Here is an 18,532-nt window from a genome sequence, read left to right as displayed (position 1 = left end):
AGGACTGTCCAGACACAGACTCTAAACTTCCCCTGTTAGAGAAAACTCCGCAGCAGGAGTATAAAGCAAAACTTCGGTCTAGTAAAATAAGTCAGACAGTTTAATTGTTTAAGTCCCTCTCGGGTGAAGCGGTTAGACAGGTTCCTGACATGTATGAGATAGACCCACATAGTGAGAGAGTTAGTCAAAACTCTAAAAGATGTATTATCGTTCTATTCTTTTTATTGTTTTTGAGTCTTATGGTTACATGTATAAGTTATGCTTTACATTTATGTTTTCCTATTTCACATGTACATATGTATTCTAATGCTACAGTAGAGCACACATTTAGTGATCTGCCTCCTCACGAGTTATCCTATCGTCTTGCTATGCGTAATAACACATTTTATCAGAATGTTACACTATTCACACCAGACCAGCAATGCCACTAATTGTTGGGTGTGTGGTCGACTCCCCCCTTTCCAGACACCGAAGGGAGTTCTGCCACTCTTTCCTTATCCGTTTTCACACAATGGTTCGTGTGGAGCATGGTCCACGTTAACGTCATCCTCAACTGATATGTCCCTTTTGAATCGAACATGTTTCCCAGACAAGGAAGGTTTTCCCCACAGAACAGGTTTAGATCTAGAAAATGAAGTATATGATTTAGGTAATTATTCCTCGAATTTCATGGTTCTGAATGTTCAGTCCGATACTACTCCAGATTTGCCTGCTATTTCAGTACTACCAGTCAAAGGCGAATTATGTGTCAGAAAGAATGGTTCCGCACATGTAGGACATAGTGATTGTACTACTGTGGTCGAGTATAGTGACAGTGGGAAATCTATTTTCAAAGCCTCACGTCATTCTTATTTTGTTTGTGGTCAGACCGCATATGTTCGTCTGCCCCTCGATTGGGATGGAACATGTTACATTGCCTTCCTACTGCCACCAGTTTTTCTAGCCCCATCCGATTATCACAGAAACACACATCTAGTACACGTTAGACATAGAAGGGAGACTGAGTCCCCAACTGTTGATCAAACTGAAACTACTCTAGAACAATATCAAGACTTCAATAAAGGTTTCTTTTTCTTTATAGGCCCTGTCCAGAATAGTAAGTTAATACGTAGGTTAACCAGAACCCTTGAAGCAGTAGTGAATGAGACTACTTCCGCTCTAGGTAACTTAACCGAAGAGCAATCTGCCATTAGATTTGTCGTGCTCCAAAATCGTCTCGTTCTTGACGTCATATTGGCCGATAGAGGAGGAGCTTGTAGAGTCATCGGATCTAGTTGCTGCATTTTCATTCCTAATAACGCGCCGTCTGTTTATTCAGCTATAACCAGACTTCATAAAATTGCCCATCAGTTACACCAAGATCCAGGCACCTGGACATGGTCCGGTTGGCTCTGGAGTATCATATCTGCCTGGGGATGGAAAGTATTGTCATTCCTAGGTATAGCAGTAATGATCATATTCAGTTGCTGCCTCTGTTTACAATGCGGCCCTGCGATTTGCGGCTTGTGTGCTACATCCTGTATTCCTAGTCCTAAGTCCCGTTCCAAGACAATTCGAGACGAGCAAATGATGCTATATGAACAGATAGATGGTATCATGAATATTGATGTTTCCTGATGGAAACGTAGGGCACAAGGAGGGAATGTGGAAAAGTAAATTTTGCCATGTTATATGTGCCTACGTGTTCCCCATCCTATGTTATATGTGCATGATTAGATATGCATATATCCCCCTATGATCGATTGAAGACGCAATTACAGTTGTGTCCAACTCTAGTATGTCAGTTTCCAGTTCTCGTGAAAGCAACAAGTATTAGGCTCATGTTGCCACGATTTACAGTGTACACGTTAATTCACCGCATTGTCCCCGTTTCTAGGCCTCAAAAGGGCCCGGACACCAGATTCAAGCTCCAGTCTTCTGAACCCGCTCCGAAGAGCGATGTAGCCCCCACCTGCATCCCTGACCCTTCACTTACTTCCTGCCGCACGGTGCCCGGCCCGGCCTGGCTCTGCCTCCCAGTCTGCCAAGAGTATGTTATGCTTTTAGTTATCAGTCCAGCCCTCCTTCTCTGCATTCCTAAGCTACTGAATCGCATCAATAGTTTCAGCCATGGTCTAGTCTTTCTGTCTCCATGTAAGAGAAATACTGTATTAATATTCATAGAATATTCCTAGCTCATGCAATACATGTAGAATTATGCATGCACCAGTCTTAGAGTCAAGTAGCCTCTGCCATGATAACTTTTAGTTTCTATCAACATGTACTCCAAACACAAGATACCAGATATGCCATAGGTACATGTCGTCCTGACACCGCAGACTTTAGTCTCCTCTTCTAGTGCAGAAGTCATAGCCCCCAGTTCTCCCTGGTAACACGTCATTGTCCGTTTGCGCGCACCACTAGGTTAAAGGTCCCAGCTGCTCTCAGGCAGCCCCCTCCATGTTTCCGCCCACTCATGACATTTCTGTGACGTTTCATACCACATGTCTATGTATACGCCCTGTACACGCCTTCTTGTTACACCCATCTTGTCCTTATCTTTCGCGACTGCTACGAGTTACGCCTACTGCTACGCCTACTGTATTGAATGTAATGTAATTGTTTTAGTATATATATACTGTGTACTGTTACTGAAAGCCCCCCCCCCATGCCATTCCCATTCCCTGGCAGCTGCCATCCATTCTATTTCCTTGCAGGCTATCCCGTTCCTGTCCCTTCCCTTATGCCTGATTAAAGCCTGAAAGACTCAAGATACCTCGAATCCTGTCTCTTATTTATTGAGCTATCTGTTTTATTCACTGTATTCAAAAATAGTACCGGTAATTAATTATTTATTTACCACAAGCACACGGGTAAACCCAGCTGAACCACAGTAGCCAATGATTGGTACGCGCTGTCCAAAAGCCTTTTAGTCTGTAGATGTGTGTGTGTTTTGCGTGTCGGTATGAGAACTCACCAGACAGCTTAAGCGGCCTCTAGGCGAGACCTAAATATGTGCAGAAAAACACATTTCAAGATAACCCTCTTCAAGGCGCACCTGCCTTATCGCTCAAAACAGCGACAAACGGGAAACACTTCTGCATGGACAATCCATCAAGTGGAAATGTTTACACAAAAGGTTTGTGGGGCTTATTAGAAAATACACAAAAGGTTTGTGGGGCTTATTAGAAAATATACACCACCGGACAGCAAACAAAATATAGGCGCATACACACAAATAAGACTATGAACAACTTAATTTTTTATTTAAAATGTATAAAATATGCATGATAAGCTACGCAGTTCATTGAAAAACTGAACGAGTATCGGGGAAAGTAGGAAACATGTTGACTTCTGTACACCAGACAATTGAAGCAGTCCATTAAATTACACTTTTTGCTGCGGCAACACCACGGGGCCACCATTTGACTGGTTCGTAGCGGCTTCTGAAACAGGCAGTGTTTCCACGATTAGCCTGGGCTCAATCAGCGAAGTCCAGCTCTTGGTTATCTAAATACAAATAAAGGTGCAGTTATATATACACGTCTCGTACCCACTCTCTGCCATACATTAGTTTAACATTTACATTTCAGGCAGATTCTAGTACGCTGGAGTAGCTAACGTATTTATATGACCCCGGACAGAAAAGTGTTATGCGAGGGCCTGAAGACCAACGCAAGACAAAGGTCCATATATACTGTTTTAAAAATGTGCCTTACATTGTTCCTCATCCTACACATATAGTACAAGGGAAGGTAAATCAGTCTCCCATCTTCCCACAAGTATCTTTCTCTTCATTTTGTTTGCAGGAAAATTATAGTGGATAGAAGGTAGAATGTCATGTTAGCTCATCCGGTTATCATCTTAAATTGCTACTCTAGACTGTGTGCGTTATAGAAATATAAATATAGTCTGTCCATCCCTGAACTCTTTATCACAATATTCAACCTAATGACTCCGTTTCACGCAGAAGGAGACCATGGACTGTTTCTCTCAATCCAACAGCCCTATGAAACTTGTGGTGTGAAAAAAATAACTTGCAAAAGTAACACACAATGTTCCTTCCAAAACTATTTGTTTGTTTCCACTACTTCTTAGTCAATAACCAGTCGAAGTATATTTTATTTTTAACAGGATCATGTTATTGCCATTTATGCATAGAGCCATCAGCTATTAGTTGGCACTAGCGCTATATTACCTAGGCACCCTTTTGAACTGTTCTGGAAGTACCCAGAATGTTGTTGTGTTTATGTTGTTATGTAGTTGCATTTGTGTGGATTCAAAGAGGGTTTGTTTATTTTGAAGTTTTGCAGTAGTTTGTGTAGATTGGTTGTATGACGGAACCACACATGCAATTATATTGCATGCCTTAACAACGTGGTCTTTACCACAGCTGCGTCTTTACGACGCGGGCCTTTACCATGCATGCCTTTACAACGAGTTTCGTTGTAAAGGCATGATTGGTAAAGGCATATGCATGGTAAAGGTTACACCCCAGCCACCCGTCCTGAGCCCTAAAACCTAGCCCCAGCCTTGAAAACGACCCCGACCCCAGCCCTAAAAACAACCCAGCCTTCGCCCTGAGCCCCAAAACCGTCTCCAAGCCCTGAAAACTACTGCGACTCAGTCCTGAAAATAGAAAACTACTCACCAAGCCATGTCCGGTTCCTCACAATCTCATCTGGGCAGGAAGTTCCTCCAAGTTTCCAACACCTCCCACCCGCTGCCCATTCGCTCTGAATCTAGAGCACGGTTTGCGTTTACCACGCATATGCCTTTAACGCCTTTACAATTAAAATCGTTGTAACATGCGTGGTTGAGTAATATGCGTGGTAAAGGCATATGAGTGGTAAAGGCAAGCGCGGTAACCCTTGCTTTGTAACGGCACACGTGGTTCAGACAGCGTGGTTAACCCCTTCGACGCTCATGACGAGCTGGGCTCGTCATGAGGTAGCCTCCTGCTACGCTCATGACGAGCCCAGCTCGTCATGAATAATGGGTTTTTGTAAAGAAGAGCACAGGAGGGGAATTTCGCTAGCGCTCATGTGGTTAAGGATGCTTCCGGTGTAGATTAATACTGAAGTAAACTAGATGACCTAGGTAAATATTTGTGTAGTACCGCAAGTGCATGCACAGGACTGCAAAATAACAGTGCAGTGTTTTATTTGGGCTGAGTTGCACCTATGCATCTGGACGGTGGCAACAACCTGCTCCTTGGCCTCCCACACTCGACATTACCAGAAGTCCACTGGCTACTCTCGCAAACCCACACTACTCTTCACTGTATCATTTACAAAGTCGCCGCCCCAACATATCTGGCTCAGAAGGTCACTATCTCCGGAGGCTCTTGACACAAATGCAACTGAAAATATAAGACTGTGGCAAAGAAGTGCAAAACATAAGAAAAATATTTTACATCTATGCACCCAGGATCAAAAACCAGACAAGATCCCTATATCCCTCAGGACTGCCCCTATTTAATAAAGAGCTGGACACACCTCTTTAAAAAACAGGCAGGAACAGAACATTCTGCTACCAGACACCAGCTACCTCACCAATCAGTTTGCGACCGTACCTTTTCCTTTGAGACTGTAAAGCGATTCACTGCCTTTTGCTAGCTCAGTGCTAAACATACAAATACTACATTAATACATGATGTTCTCTATATAGGCATAATAATTCAAGTGAGCAGCTGTGATGTTATATGCATTAGCTTATTCAATTTAACAGGGTTTGAGCTTTTCTTCCCTCGAGGGAAAAGCAACTAGAGAAGTTCTTTTAAGATTCTATCGAACTGTATAGAAATAACTATTGAAAAATGTCCTTCTTTGTTTAGGCATTTCCGCAAAGAGTTTTCAAAGAATTTATCATTGACACCAAGTCATTAAAGTCAGGGACACTGTAATAATGCGATTCTGCGGCTGTGGCTCCCCCACTCTCCTTTATAATGACCGGTTTGGCACACACCTCATCATCTGATGCATAATCTTATGATTTAAATAAAAAACTAATTTTGTTTCTAGTTCAAACGGATCAAAAGTTACTAAACCCCTGCCAACGACGTTCGTGCCCAGCAGAAGGCTTTTCACAAAGGTCAACTGGTCAGCTTTCATTTGGTTATTTCTGTATTTGGTTGTTAAACTGATACTGAGCAAAGATTTCACCTCATCAGTATTACAATGAATGAATACTATCAAAGAATGTGCAGCACTATGCCTCATAATTTCCCATCCCATAATTTATTCAACCCTGCTGCATAATTTGGTGCTTCTCTGCCACATAATTCCAGTGGGCCTGAGTAAAGTAAAATTTGCAGACTAGTGGTTGCTCAACATTCTTCTAGTTTTATGAAATTCTCAAGAACTCTAATTTTACAAACTTCTCACAATATAGCACAAGTGTTTGTATTCTTGGATGGTATGATCACAATCATACTTTACATAATATATACAACACTCAAAAGACAAATAAATTCGAGCAAATTGTTGTTAGAAAGAGACCTATCACCCAGCGTCCAAGAGGAATCATTTACGCGATAGTGCTGTTAAAAAAGTGCTTCACTGCAGTAAGTGCATTAATTACTAACAAGTTCATGGTTCAGTCCCTATTTTCAGGAAGATATAATGCTATGATTGTTAGGCATTGTTCCTGCACATAGGTGTACCCTTCCAGAGTAGTATCATTGCGTGTGGATGGGCGGGGGGGGGGGGGGGGGGGGGAGGTGGGGGAGGGGCTTGGGGGAAGGAGGGAGTCTGTATAGAAGTCGAAAATTCACTTTGACGTGATATTTTTAGGTCAAGCCTAGGCAGCGCATGCGCTGTCTGCAAGACCGAATAGTTTTCTTACCTGTCGGTGTAGTTTTGCAGCTTGAAGATCTTTCTGGATTCACTATGCTGTGCATTATTCCGCGGTCTTGTGGTTGGGTCCGGATTGGTAGTCTTTTCTTTGTGGTTTTTTTTTTTTTTTTCTTTGCCCAGGTGGGCGTCGGCGTCACACCCCCTTTGGGTGTATTTCCGGTGACGTCGGCATGCTTCCTGCGGAAACTCCCACTCTTGGGCGCCATCTTCGGGTTCTTTTTTTCCGTGTTTCTTTCGTTTCCGAAGTAATGGCAATGTTCTTCTTAGTTTGTATTTACCGCTTTGTACTTTCAAAGTCTATTCTTTAGTTAACCACCTCTTCTCTCTCCAGCCTCATCTTTCTGGCGGAGGTGGGTGGGTTCGCTAGTGAATCCAGAAAGATCTTCAAGCTGCAAAACTACACCGACAGGTAAGAAAACTATTCGTTTTGCAGCGTGAATCTTTCTGGATTCACTATGCTGTGCATAGATTTTGTAGCGGTTTCTCATCTCTGTGGCGGCTGGGTGGAAGATGAGCGTTGGGTGTTGAATATGTGCTGTAGCACCTTCTGTCCCACTTGAGCTTCCTTGTTCATTTGTATGTCCACACAGTAGTGCTTCGTGAACGTGTGCACCGAAGCCCATGTTGCCGCCAGGCATATGTCCTCTATGGGTGTGTTAGCCAGGAAGGCTATTGTAGCGCCCTTCTTCCTGGTGGAGTGGGCACGTGTCCCCTCAGCCAGTTCCTGTCCTGCCCGTTTGTGGCAGAGTTGGATTGTTTGTGCGATCCATCGTGCAATGGTCCTTTTGGTTACTGCTTTGCCCATGAAGCTGTTTGCGAAGGACACAAAAAACTGTTTCGTTTTCCTGTGCCCCTTTGTCCTTTCAATGTAGTGCATGACTGCCCTTCTGGCGTCCAGGGTGTGCAGAGCTCTCTCTGCGCTGGTTGTGGGTTTTTGGAAAAAACTCGGTATCTGTATAGACTGGTTCATGTGAAAATTGGATACCACCTTCGGCATGAAGTGTGGGTCAGTCCTCATCACAACTCTATCGTTGTGTATTTGTATGTATGGTTCTTGTAGCGTCAGCGCTTGAAGCTCGCTTACTCTGCGTAAGGACGTTATCGCAACCAGGAAGGCTGTTTTCATAGTTAGCATCTCTAGGGAGGCCTTGTGAAGTGGTTCAAAGGGCTCTTTCATGAGTTCCGTTAGGACTGTGTTCAAGTTCCATGCAGGTGGCGGCACCCGCTTGGGTGGCGCGATCCTTTTCGCTCCTTCTAGGAATCTCTTCACCACCTGTGATGTGAAGAAGCTCCTGCACGTTTCTCCCCTTGTGTAGGCTACTATCGCTGCCAAGTGAACTCTTAACGAGGATGAGCTAAGGTTCTTCTCCAGTAAGTGCGTCAGGTACCTTAGCACTGTGGAGTCCCTCTTCATCTTATTGTGGAGTCTTTCCTGTCTGCACCATATTGTGAATCTTTTCCATTTCGCAACGTAGCACTTTCGAGTGCTGGGCCTTCGTGCCTCCCGAAGTACCCTCAGGGTGCTTTCTGGTAGTCTCAAATGTGCGAACTCTATGTCCTCAGGAGCCACGCTACTAGGCTCATGCTCTCTGGCTCTGGATGCAGTACCTCTCCGTTCTGCATGGACAGTAGATCTTTCCTCCTGCTGAATCTGTGGGGTGCACACTGTGTCATCTCCATGATCTGCGAGTACCAGGTCTGCCTCGCCCACTGCGGTGCGACCAGTATCAGTGTCATGTTGCTCGCTCTGCACTTGCTCAGTACTCTGTGCATCAGTGGTATCGGGGGAAAGGCGTAGGCAAATGTCCTTGACCAATCTATCCATAGGGCATTCCCCAGTGTCCCCTCCTCGGGCTGCCTGGATGCGAAGTTTTGGCATTTTGCATTCTGGCGTGTGGCAAACAGGTCCACCGATGGTGTCCCCCACCTGTCGAACAGGTATCTTGTCTCCTGAGCATTGAGCTCCCACTCGTGGGATGCTGAAGTCTGCCTGCTGAGCCAATCGGCTTGTATGTTGTCCTTCCCTGGTAGGTGTATGGCTAGCAGGTCTATCTTGAGAGGGATGGCCCATCTCCATATCTCCTGCGCCAGCGTTGAAAGCGGTGCGGACTGTGTGCCCCCCTGCTTGTTGATGTAGAACATCGCAGTGGTGTTGTCTGTTTGTATCAATACCTTGTGCTTGTACAGTCTTGTTTGAAAGGCCTTCAGTGCAAGGAAGATTGTCTTCAATTCTAAGTAATTGATGTGCTTTGTGGCATCCGTCGGTGTCCACAGTCCCCTCACCTTGAGCTCCTCCATGTGAGCGCCCCATCCCTTCAGGGATGCGTCTGTGGTGATGGTCACTGTTGGCGTTGGGGGCGTTAGAGGCTTTCCCCTTGCTATGTTCTCCATGGTCCACCATGTCATCTCCTTCTGCACTGCGTGCGTTACAACCACTAGATCCTCCCAACTGCCTGTAGCTTGTGACCATTGCTCCTGTAGCCATTCTTGAATGTGTCTCATGTGGAGTCGTACATTCGGTACCAGGTGGATGCATGATGCCATCATCCCCATGATCTTGCTCGCCGTCCTCACTGTCCGAGCTTGTCCCTTCCGGTAGAGGCGAGTTTCCTTCACCAGCGCCCTCGCCCTCTTCTCGCTGGGGAACACCTTGCCCTGTAAGGAGTTGATCTGTGCTCCCAGGAAGATCTTCACTTGTTCCGGCTCCATTGATGATTTCTTCCAATGGATGGAGAACCCCAGGTTTATGAGCGTGCTGGTCACTGTATGTGCGTGCAGCTTGCATTTCTGGTATGAGTTTGCTTTCACCAGCCAGTCGTCCAGGTAAGGGTATACATGTATTCCCTGCCTTCTTAGGTGCGCTGCGACTGCTGCGAGGCACTTTGTGAAAACTCTTGGTGCCGATTTTAGACCGAAGGCCAGTGTCGTGAACTGGTAGTGGCTTTCTCCGACGGTGAACCTGAGCTTGTGCTTCCTGTTCATTGGGATGTGCAGGTATGCGTCTTTGAGGTCTATAGTGACCATGAAGTCCCCGGTCTGCAACTGTGGGAGCACCTCTTGCAGGGAGGTCATTTTGAATTTTTGCGTTCTTATGAATTTGTTCACGAACCGTAAATCGAGAATGGGCCTCATTGTCTCGTCTACTTTTGGTACCAGGAAGTATGTTGAGTATACTCCTGTGTTTCTTTCCTTGAAGGGTACCCTTTCTATGGCCTGCTTCCGCAGGAGTTCTTTTGCTTCTTCCTGAAGGCACTGCAGCTGCTTGCTTGCTAGCGGCTTTCTTCTTGGTTTTCTGCTTGTTGGCCTCGCCTCCAACTCTATGCAGTATCCGAATTGGATAATGTTGAGGATCCATTTGTCTGATGTGATTCCTCTCCACTCCTGGAGGTGGAATCTTAATCTTCCTCCCACTGGTGTCCTGTGGTCGTAGGTGTCTAGTTTGTCTTGACCCATCTGTACGTGCTGCCCCCTGGGATCTTTTTTGTGGGTGGGCACACGGATTTTTTTGAAGTCACTTGGAGGTGGGCTGCTGGCCCCCTCTCCTATTTTGTCCCCGTCCATTTCTCCCTCGAAAGGACTGGCCTCTTTGTTGGTACTGCCAGGGCTGTTTCTGCTGGCCCTGCTGACCCTGCGAGTCTGCCTGGTGCGTTTGCTGGAAAGCCTGGTGTGATGTACCTGGCTGGTTTCCGCCTCTTCCGCCGGGCCTCCGTGACGGGGTGCCCCTCTTGTTCCCTCTGAACTGCAATGCTCCCATGGATCTTGCTGTTTCGTTATCCTTCTTAAGTTGGCTGAGTTGCTCATCAACTGTTTGTCCGAAAAGCGTACTGCCGTTGAACGGTGTGTTCAGGATGCTGTGTTGCACCTCCGGTTTGAAACCGGATATCCTGAGCCAGGCGTGTCTCCTTTCCGTGACGCCCATCATCATGAGCCTGCTGGCGGTGTCTGCCCCATCCAGGGCCGTCTTAAGGCAAGAATTTGCAGCATTCTTCCCCTCTTCAATTAGCTTTTCGGCTTTCTGCTTGGCATCCTGGGGCAAGTCCTTCACCAACTGCCCCAGTCCCTCCATGATTTGGTACATGTGTCCGATTACCAGGGCGTTGGAATTAGCCATGCGCCAGTGGGTCGCGGCATTCCGTTCGATCCTTCTGCCCACCAGATCCATCCTTTTGCTCTCTTTATCCGGTGGCGGGCCCGAGGTAGTGGGTACGTTAGCCCTCCTCCTTGCTGTGGCCGTGATAATGGAGTCTGCGGAGACCGTGCCCTGAATGTAGGCCGGGTCCTTTGCGGCATGCTTGTACTTCTTCTCAGTTCTGGGAGTTACTGCCTTGCATGTTGCGGGCTCCCTGAAAGCTTCCTTCCCCTGAGCCAAGACGCTCTCGAGCATCGGGAGGAACTGGCTCCTCGTTTGTGTTGGGAGCAATGTTTCCAGAAGGAAGTCTGCTTTCTGCTTCTCTTCGTCGAGCTTGAGCTTGAAAGCTGCTGCGGCAGATTGTATCACCGCGTTGTAGGCCCCGATGTCGTCCGGCGGCGAGGGCCTCGAGGGGTAGGTGTCGACCACCTCCTCCGGGCTGTCGGTGTCGACATCGATGTAATCTACCTCCTGAAGGTCATAGGGCGCCGACTCTGTGTCTGTCCTGCCCTCATCTTCCTCCCCATAGCTGTAGCTCTCGTGGGGATTCTCGTACTCCTCCTGGTCGTCGAACACCTCGACGTCCTGGTCTTGCTCGGTGACTTCGGCGACCTCTTCTTCTTCCTCCTCGACCGCCTCCAGCACTGGTGGCTTGGTCTTGTGAGGGATCGTGAAGGCCTTCATCCTTGCGTCGAAATCTTTTTTCCGCTGCATGAAGTTCTCCATTTCTGCCTCGAGGCGCCTTCTTTTCTTTTCCATCTCGGCCGCGTGTTCCGCGTCGGATGGTTCCGCCGCTCTCTTCGACGGATGGCTCGTCGCCGTGCCTCTCGGAGTCGAAGTTTTCGACGTCGAACCGGATATCGGGTCTCTGGTCGTCGTCGACAGTTTCGGGTCTTTCTCCCTCGTCGATCGATCCTTTTCGGGGACGATTTTCGACGTCTTCTGCTGATCAGCAGCTCTCGGCGCCGGGGACTCCTTCTCTGAGGATCTGCTGGGCCTGGGAGTAGTCGCGGACGCCGCCTTTTTTGGCGTCGGCGCTTTCGGGGTCTTGCCCTCGATTTTTCGAGACTCAGAGTCTCTCGGGTTCTTGGGGGCCGAAGAGTCTCCTACCTTGTCAGAAGTCTTCGTGTAATCGGTCTCTACGACCGTGTAGCTGTCGTCTTCGGCGGCAGCGTTGTCTTCTTCCTCGGAGGACATCCCCAGCTCGTAGAGCGACGGGGTCGGGGCCTTCCCCTGCAGGGCGGCGTGTGCTACCCTCTGCCTCTCTCTCACACGAAGGGTCTTCGGGGTGAAGGCGGAACAGGCGTTGCAGTCTCCGCTTTCGTGGTCCACCGGTAGGCAAAGGTTGCATACCGGGTGCTGGTCCTTCTGCGCGTACTTGTGGTGGCAGTTACGGCAGAACTTGAACGGCGTGTTGTCCATCCTCGAGCGTCCAGGGCCTCTCTGGTCGCGTGTTCGTCGACGGTCGTCGAAGATCTGGATGAAAAACGCCTTATCTTTGCTTGTCTTTCGTCGGTGAAGTCCCCTGGAGTCTTCAGATGACTTCTCCTCGTCTTTTCTGTATTTTCTTTCTTCTTTCTCCAAAAATGTCTGGAGCCCAAACGGGAACGATCCAGACCCGACCGCGGAAAAAAAGAATCTGAAGATGGCGCCCAAGAGTGGGAGCTTCCGCAGGAAGCATGCCGATGTCACCGGAAATACACCCAAAGGGGGTGTGACGCCGACGCCCACCTGGGCAAAGAAAAAAAAAAAAAAAAAAACACAAAGAAAAGACTACGAATCCGGACCCAACCACAAGACCGCGGAATAATGCACAGCATAGTGAATCCAGAAAGATTCACGCTGCAAAACTGTTGTAAGCAGCATAACGAGTGTAATCCCACCTGCTGCTTGCCATTGGTTAACTCCTGTGCTACTCTTATTGCCTGGCTCCTTATTGGTTGGTGCTCTGATACATCACTTCCATTTATATCGGAAGGAGCACAGACCAACTACAATTTTATTACGCCCCAAGTGTTTATATGTAGTGTTAAGGGACTACTTGTTTTATTGCGTCTTAGGACAGTGCATAGTACTGCGCCCGGTTTCAAGTTTTGGTTTATTCTCGGACCATGGCTCCCGCTTCACAGGCCGCTATACACATAGGTTAAATTGCAAGGGCACAGCGCTTTATATTTTAGCATGGCACCCACTTTCATCATTATGTTATAATCAATGTGCTCGAGCGCAGTGCTTTAAGTTTAAGCCTGGCGCCGGCTTTTACATTTTTATCCGATGCCAGCTTTTAGATCTTTATCCGATTGGAAACTTGTTACCTCGTTTCAGCTTGTAAACCCAGCGCTGTGCCTTCCGGGTCTGGCAACTGCTGTATACAGGCTTGAGGGGCGTGGTGTGAGTGTGTGTGTGAGTGTGAGTGTGAGTGTGAGTGTGAGTGTGAGTGTGAGTGTGAGTGTGAGTGTGAGTGTGAGTGTGAGTGTGAGTGTGAGTGTGAGTGTGAGTGTGAGTGTGAGTGTGAGTGTGAGTGTGAGTGTGAGTGTGAGAGTGAGAGTGAGAGTGAGAGTGAGAGAGAGAGAGAGAGAGAGAGAGAGAGAGAGAGAGATGGTTGTGGACTCCGCCCATCCTTAAATTTTCACCAATGGTCCGAATTCCAACTTTGGCTTTGCTTTTGACTTCTCCTAACAATCTGTAGCTCGAAGACATCCTTCGCTCATTTGATGTATAGTTCTATTCCTGTGCCTGTAGAGGGTCACTTGCTCGCGCAGTACTAGTGAGCGCTCTAAACGGACATGAGCGGGGTTGGGTGGCAGGTTCTGGCAAAGAGGAGCATTTAGTACATCCATGAATGTAGAGCCAGTATATAGAAAAAACCTGCTGTGGTTGTAGTGAAAGAAAACCTGTGACCATAAGCCACTGGGTAATCGGTCATCAGAAACGTCTTCTGTCATTTGTTCCTGGCCATGAGTAGGTGACAAGGGTGATAGGTCTGCCAATAGACTTTTGGCAATAAAGTATTTGTGTTTTTACTGAGGATAACTAAACATAACTGCAATGTTCCTTTTTTAAATTGAGAGCTGCCAAATGGCCCAATGTCTTAAGCAGCATTAGCCAGTTCTGGTATTTCGGCCAACACAGCATTGTTTTTTGGGACTTGTGGTTTTGTCTTTAATATTGTAAGAAGGGTTCAAAAATCAGGGATGCAAAGTGCTTTTGGTAAAGATGCCCGGACTGGCAGAAAGTGTCGTAAGTCACGGGGCCAACTACAGTTTAGACTGGTAATGTGGCATCATAAAAAGCAAGACAGCATCATTTTTGTCAAAATTATTTTGCCTAAATTTGATGGGATTTATTATTTTTTTTAAAAGCTAGAAAATTAGGTTTTGGACAATTGTTCCTTTATTTTGTGACCTCACTTGAAAGGTTTGGCTTTCTTGTTATGTTTATACTGCACGTATTAAGTATGATAAAGCATTACTGCAAATCAATGAGGCTTTTTATTCTAAATAGTGGATGTGCCCACAATCACCACTTAAAACAATAAGCGCGCTTGCCTTATTTAAAATGTTATAGAACTGTGAGAAAATAGGTTTATCATTCAAGGAGCCAGATATGAAATATAATTTAAATGAGGGGTAAAAGCATTAAAAACTCTGAAAACCACGGCTATTCGGAATCAGAAGAAGAGGTATAAAAATTCATCAAAGACACCAATTACAATGTCTCCTCTCACTAATGCAGACTTAAATTAAATATTTGACAACTTGGCCAATTAAAAAAAAAACTAAACAAAACACAACAGCCTCAGGATGCTACTTATGCCCTCAAAGGAGTAGCGTCCTACGTCTCCTTAGCTTCCAAGCACGCTGCCAATTAGACAATCTGTGACCATACTGTTGATGATGCACCCACTCCAACCTCTGGGAGGGAGATAAATGAAAGATACAAGCACACCTTCCAGAGCTTTCACATTAGTACAAGCTAAGCCGACAGAACTTGCATTCCAACAAGGTACTACCACCCTCACTAATAAAAACGTGCATGATATTTGCAATCCAAGTAGAAGTCAACACAAGAAATGTATCCGCAGACACCACGCCGTAGAGCAACAATTTTAAACAGCAAGTCGAGAAATCATGCTCAACGTGAAATCCTGATCAAAGTAAAGTGAGACATAGAAAGCCACACCAGATGGGCTAATTAATCCCCCTAAAGAAGCTCAAGTAGAAAGTATATGCTGGTATGTTCTAACCTGTTTAACCACAAAGAGACCTCTGTCCTACACAGTCGATAAAGATTAATCGATCTATTTAATTCCACAAATAGGATAGTTAACAGCACCACAAAAGACTACGCTTAACTAAAAACTTAGACAGTAGACAAAGGTGAATCATTCACATTTGCAGAGCCACTGACAATGTAGAATAGTAATACAAGTAGATATTCTTACAGGTAACATACTCACACTAGTCTCTGGGCCTGACGAAACCCCAGGTTCACAGATGGTTTGATAGGAGTGGCTGGCTGGATGACGGCAAACTGTTTACAGCTCAATGCAAAGAAAACAGAGGTTTTAATCGTGGGCAAACACAGCAACCTCTGGGGCGATCAATGGAGGCCCTCTGAGCTAGGCCCAACCCCCATTCCAGTGTCTGAGGTGAAAAATGTGGGTGTCTGGTTGGATCCTGCTCTTAGTTTCTGCAGACACACCAAAAAAGTAGCCGCTACCTGTTTTGGTATTTTGCGTGAGCTTAGGCCAGCCCTGAGATTTTTTGACGACCCGACTAGACAGCTGATAATTCAGGCTGCCATACTCTCGCGATTAGATTATGCGAGTTCACTTTTGCTGGGGGCCAATCAGGCAGAAGTCATTCGGATGCAACGTGTACAGAACGCTGCGGCTAGAGCCCTGGTGGGCCTACCCAGGTTCTGCTCGGCGAAAGCTACCATTTATAAGCTCCATTGGCTACCTATGGCTCAAAGGATTGAGTTTAAGACTCTCTGCCTTTCTTTTAAAATTCTCAAATTGTCCTCCCCCTGATTTTGGCGAATCTTCTTACCATCTATGTTCCTTCCCGTTCCTTAAGGTGATCGGGCCAAAATCTGGTGATAGTTCCACGGGTCAAACGCTCTCGGGCTGGAGGTCGATCTTTCCGCTACCTCGCGGCCAAGCTCTGGAACTCACTACCAGCTTATATTCGTGCCCTTGAGGACTTGTATGCTTTTAGGAGGGCCATTAAAACATTCCTTTTTCCTTCTGGCCCACTATAGTTCCCTGGTTTCTTCCTCTGTGCTTTATTCAGTTGTGTTTTGGTATTTTCTGTTGCCAGCTAAAGCGCCGGGACGCCACTTTGCTGGGGCAGCTGTGCGCTATAAAAATCACAATAACATAACATAATATTTCACAAGAATGATCACAAAGTGTCAATGGATTGTATAGGAGGATATAAGATACCAATCTACGAAATATAGGGGTTGATGTAAATCTTGGCAGACGGAGTAATTACCGCTGCCATGGGGACGGTCCTTAGCTCGTCGTATTTAGAGTCTGCAGCTGACATCTCTTGCATTTCCAGGAACCGTTGTCACTGAGCTTACTGAAAATGCATTGTAAGTGTGACGGACGGCTCTGTCAACATGAGTGAGACTCAAAAGAACTTTTTTTTTTTTTAAAGAGAAGCCCGAGAGGGAAAATAAATAAAATGACCCACGCTTTTCATGGAAGTGATGGGGGCAGTGAAAAGTGGTATCTATCGCCTATGCAAGAGCTATCACCAACTTTGCCAAAGTGTTTTAGACATGTTGTACACCAGTGTGGCTGCTGTCCAGCATGGTTAAATTCACTGTCGTAGAGGAGAGTGGAGTGGGGTGGCGCAAAGAGCGGGGTAGAGTGGCATAAACAGAGGGGTAGAGTGGCATGCAGAGCGGGGCAGAGAACGTACTGACTGCTCTTGAGGGGTAGTGGACAAGGAGGAAACCTTTCAGAAGTGAAGGAAAGGGCAGTGACCGAGCCAAAGCTGGTCATAGCCACATCAGGGAGAACCTGCATTGCTCTGAGGGTGAGGGCAAGGGATCCTGAAGTGACCTTTTAGTGAGAGCGGAGCCAAAGCCAGGAGGTGCTAATGAAAATTAAACTGTAGTCAACAGTCTCCACCGAGAACAATGAAGAGTAATGGAGGAGAATCATGCCGACAAAAAAAAGCTTGCATCTAGAACTAAGTACTCACATAAGCTACAAGAGGTGGGCCGCTTATTTTAGGTTGTGGGTTTTATGCAGAAGAACCCATGCTGCAAGATGTTTGAGATGTGAGCAGCGCAATTCCACCACACCCTACTTGACTAATGTGGCCTCTGCTCACCTTCTTCCGGCAGCAAAGAGGACTCTCACACAACAGTGAGCAGGGACAGGGAAGGGTCACAGATCAACACACTGAATTATTAACTGGCATTGTTTATGAAGTTTCGAGACTCTTGTTGTGCTGTGGGCACTAGGCCCACATGCTGCTAAGGACAGACACAGACACGGTGGCTATGAGTACTCAACTGGCCAGGAGCACGTGCACCCGGGCCCTTTTATTGACGGGGTCACGTCACTCATGGCACCCGTGATGGATGGGTGTGGGAGTGCAGTGTGTCCAGCCCTCGAGGGAGTGGCTGGTATTACAGCGTCCTGCGGGACACTAGAACGTGTCCCGCAGGACACTACATTCCTTTCCAACTTTATTAAAGAACAAACACAATGTTAGTCCAACCTGTGGGGACAAAACAGTTAACTAAAATACCACAGGGTCCATCGGTCTTCTGAGACAGGTGGCAGGAAGACGCCAGACGTGGGCTGATGACTCTGCCTGCAGCAGGACCTTCTCGGTTGGCACTTGTAGTTTAACCTGAAGGGCTTAGGACACAACCGCTGGCTTGAAGATGTCCGCTGCATTGCGACAGTTCACTTGTGATGACATGTCTTGCATGACTTCCCTTTTGTTGATGTCGGTGATGGTCTGTGGTGAATTCAAGGGGATGCGTCCAGAGCATAGATGGAATTCATGGTGACGGTTCGTGGAGGTGTCGCCTGATCACTTGTCTCTGTGGACCCTTTTGGTTGCAATCGATGACCTGTTGGTGGGGCAAAGTTTCTTGTCACTCTCCCGACTGGAGAGGCCTGTTGCCGGCGTTGCTGTGGGACTGCAGGAAGGCTATGCTGGGGTCGCTTGTGTGTCGACTGGGGCAGCTGTAGGACCACCTAGGAGCAGTTACTTGGTCGCACGCACAACCCTCTAGGGTGGATATGTCTTGGCCGATGCTTGCTCTCGCTACCGCGGTTCAGGGGTGTGCTCGGTTCACAGGTAGCCTCTGGTCTCTTCTCTCAGCTGGTGTGGCAACAGCATGTGGCTCCAGTCCATCGATACTCTAGGAGTGGTGTTTGACTCGTGTGCTGATGGCTGGCGTGATGGTGGTTGCCAGCCATGTGGTTACTCAGGACGACAGGTGGTGGTGACTTGCTGGGAGAGTTTGATGTCAGGAGGGACTTGGCAGTCCTGTGCCTCCGCCTTGCTGAGGTTGAGTTTCAGTGGTG

The 18,532-nt window shown here is 47.0% G+C and overlaps 1 protein-coding gene across 2 annotated transcripts in view; it reads right to left on the bottom strand.

Annotated features, from left to right (window-relative positions):
- Positions 1-3,218: 3,218 nt before the first annotated feature.
- COIL (coilin) overlaps positions 3,219-18,532 on the bottom strand; it is a 211,601-nt gene continuing 196,287 nt past the window's right edge. For both annotated transcript variants that reach the window (XM_078654403.1, XM_078654402.1), the window contains exon 7: positions 3,219-3,489. In XM_078654403.1, coding sequence (XP_078510529.1) covers positions 3,367-3,489 — 123 coding nt within the window. In that variant the 3' untranslated portion in view covers positions 3,219-3,366. The remainder of the gene's footprint in view (positions 3,490-18,532) is intronic.

This window comes from Lissotriton helveticus, chromosome 7, assembly GCF_964261635.1.
Source record: "Lissotriton helveticus chromosome 7, aLisHel1.1, whole genome shotgun sequence".
Classification (NCBI taxonomy): Eukaryota; Metazoa; Chordata; class Amphibia; order Caudata; family Salamandridae; genus Lissotriton; species Lissotriton helveticus.
This window is presented reverse-complemented; position numbering and strand designations above follow the sequence as displayed.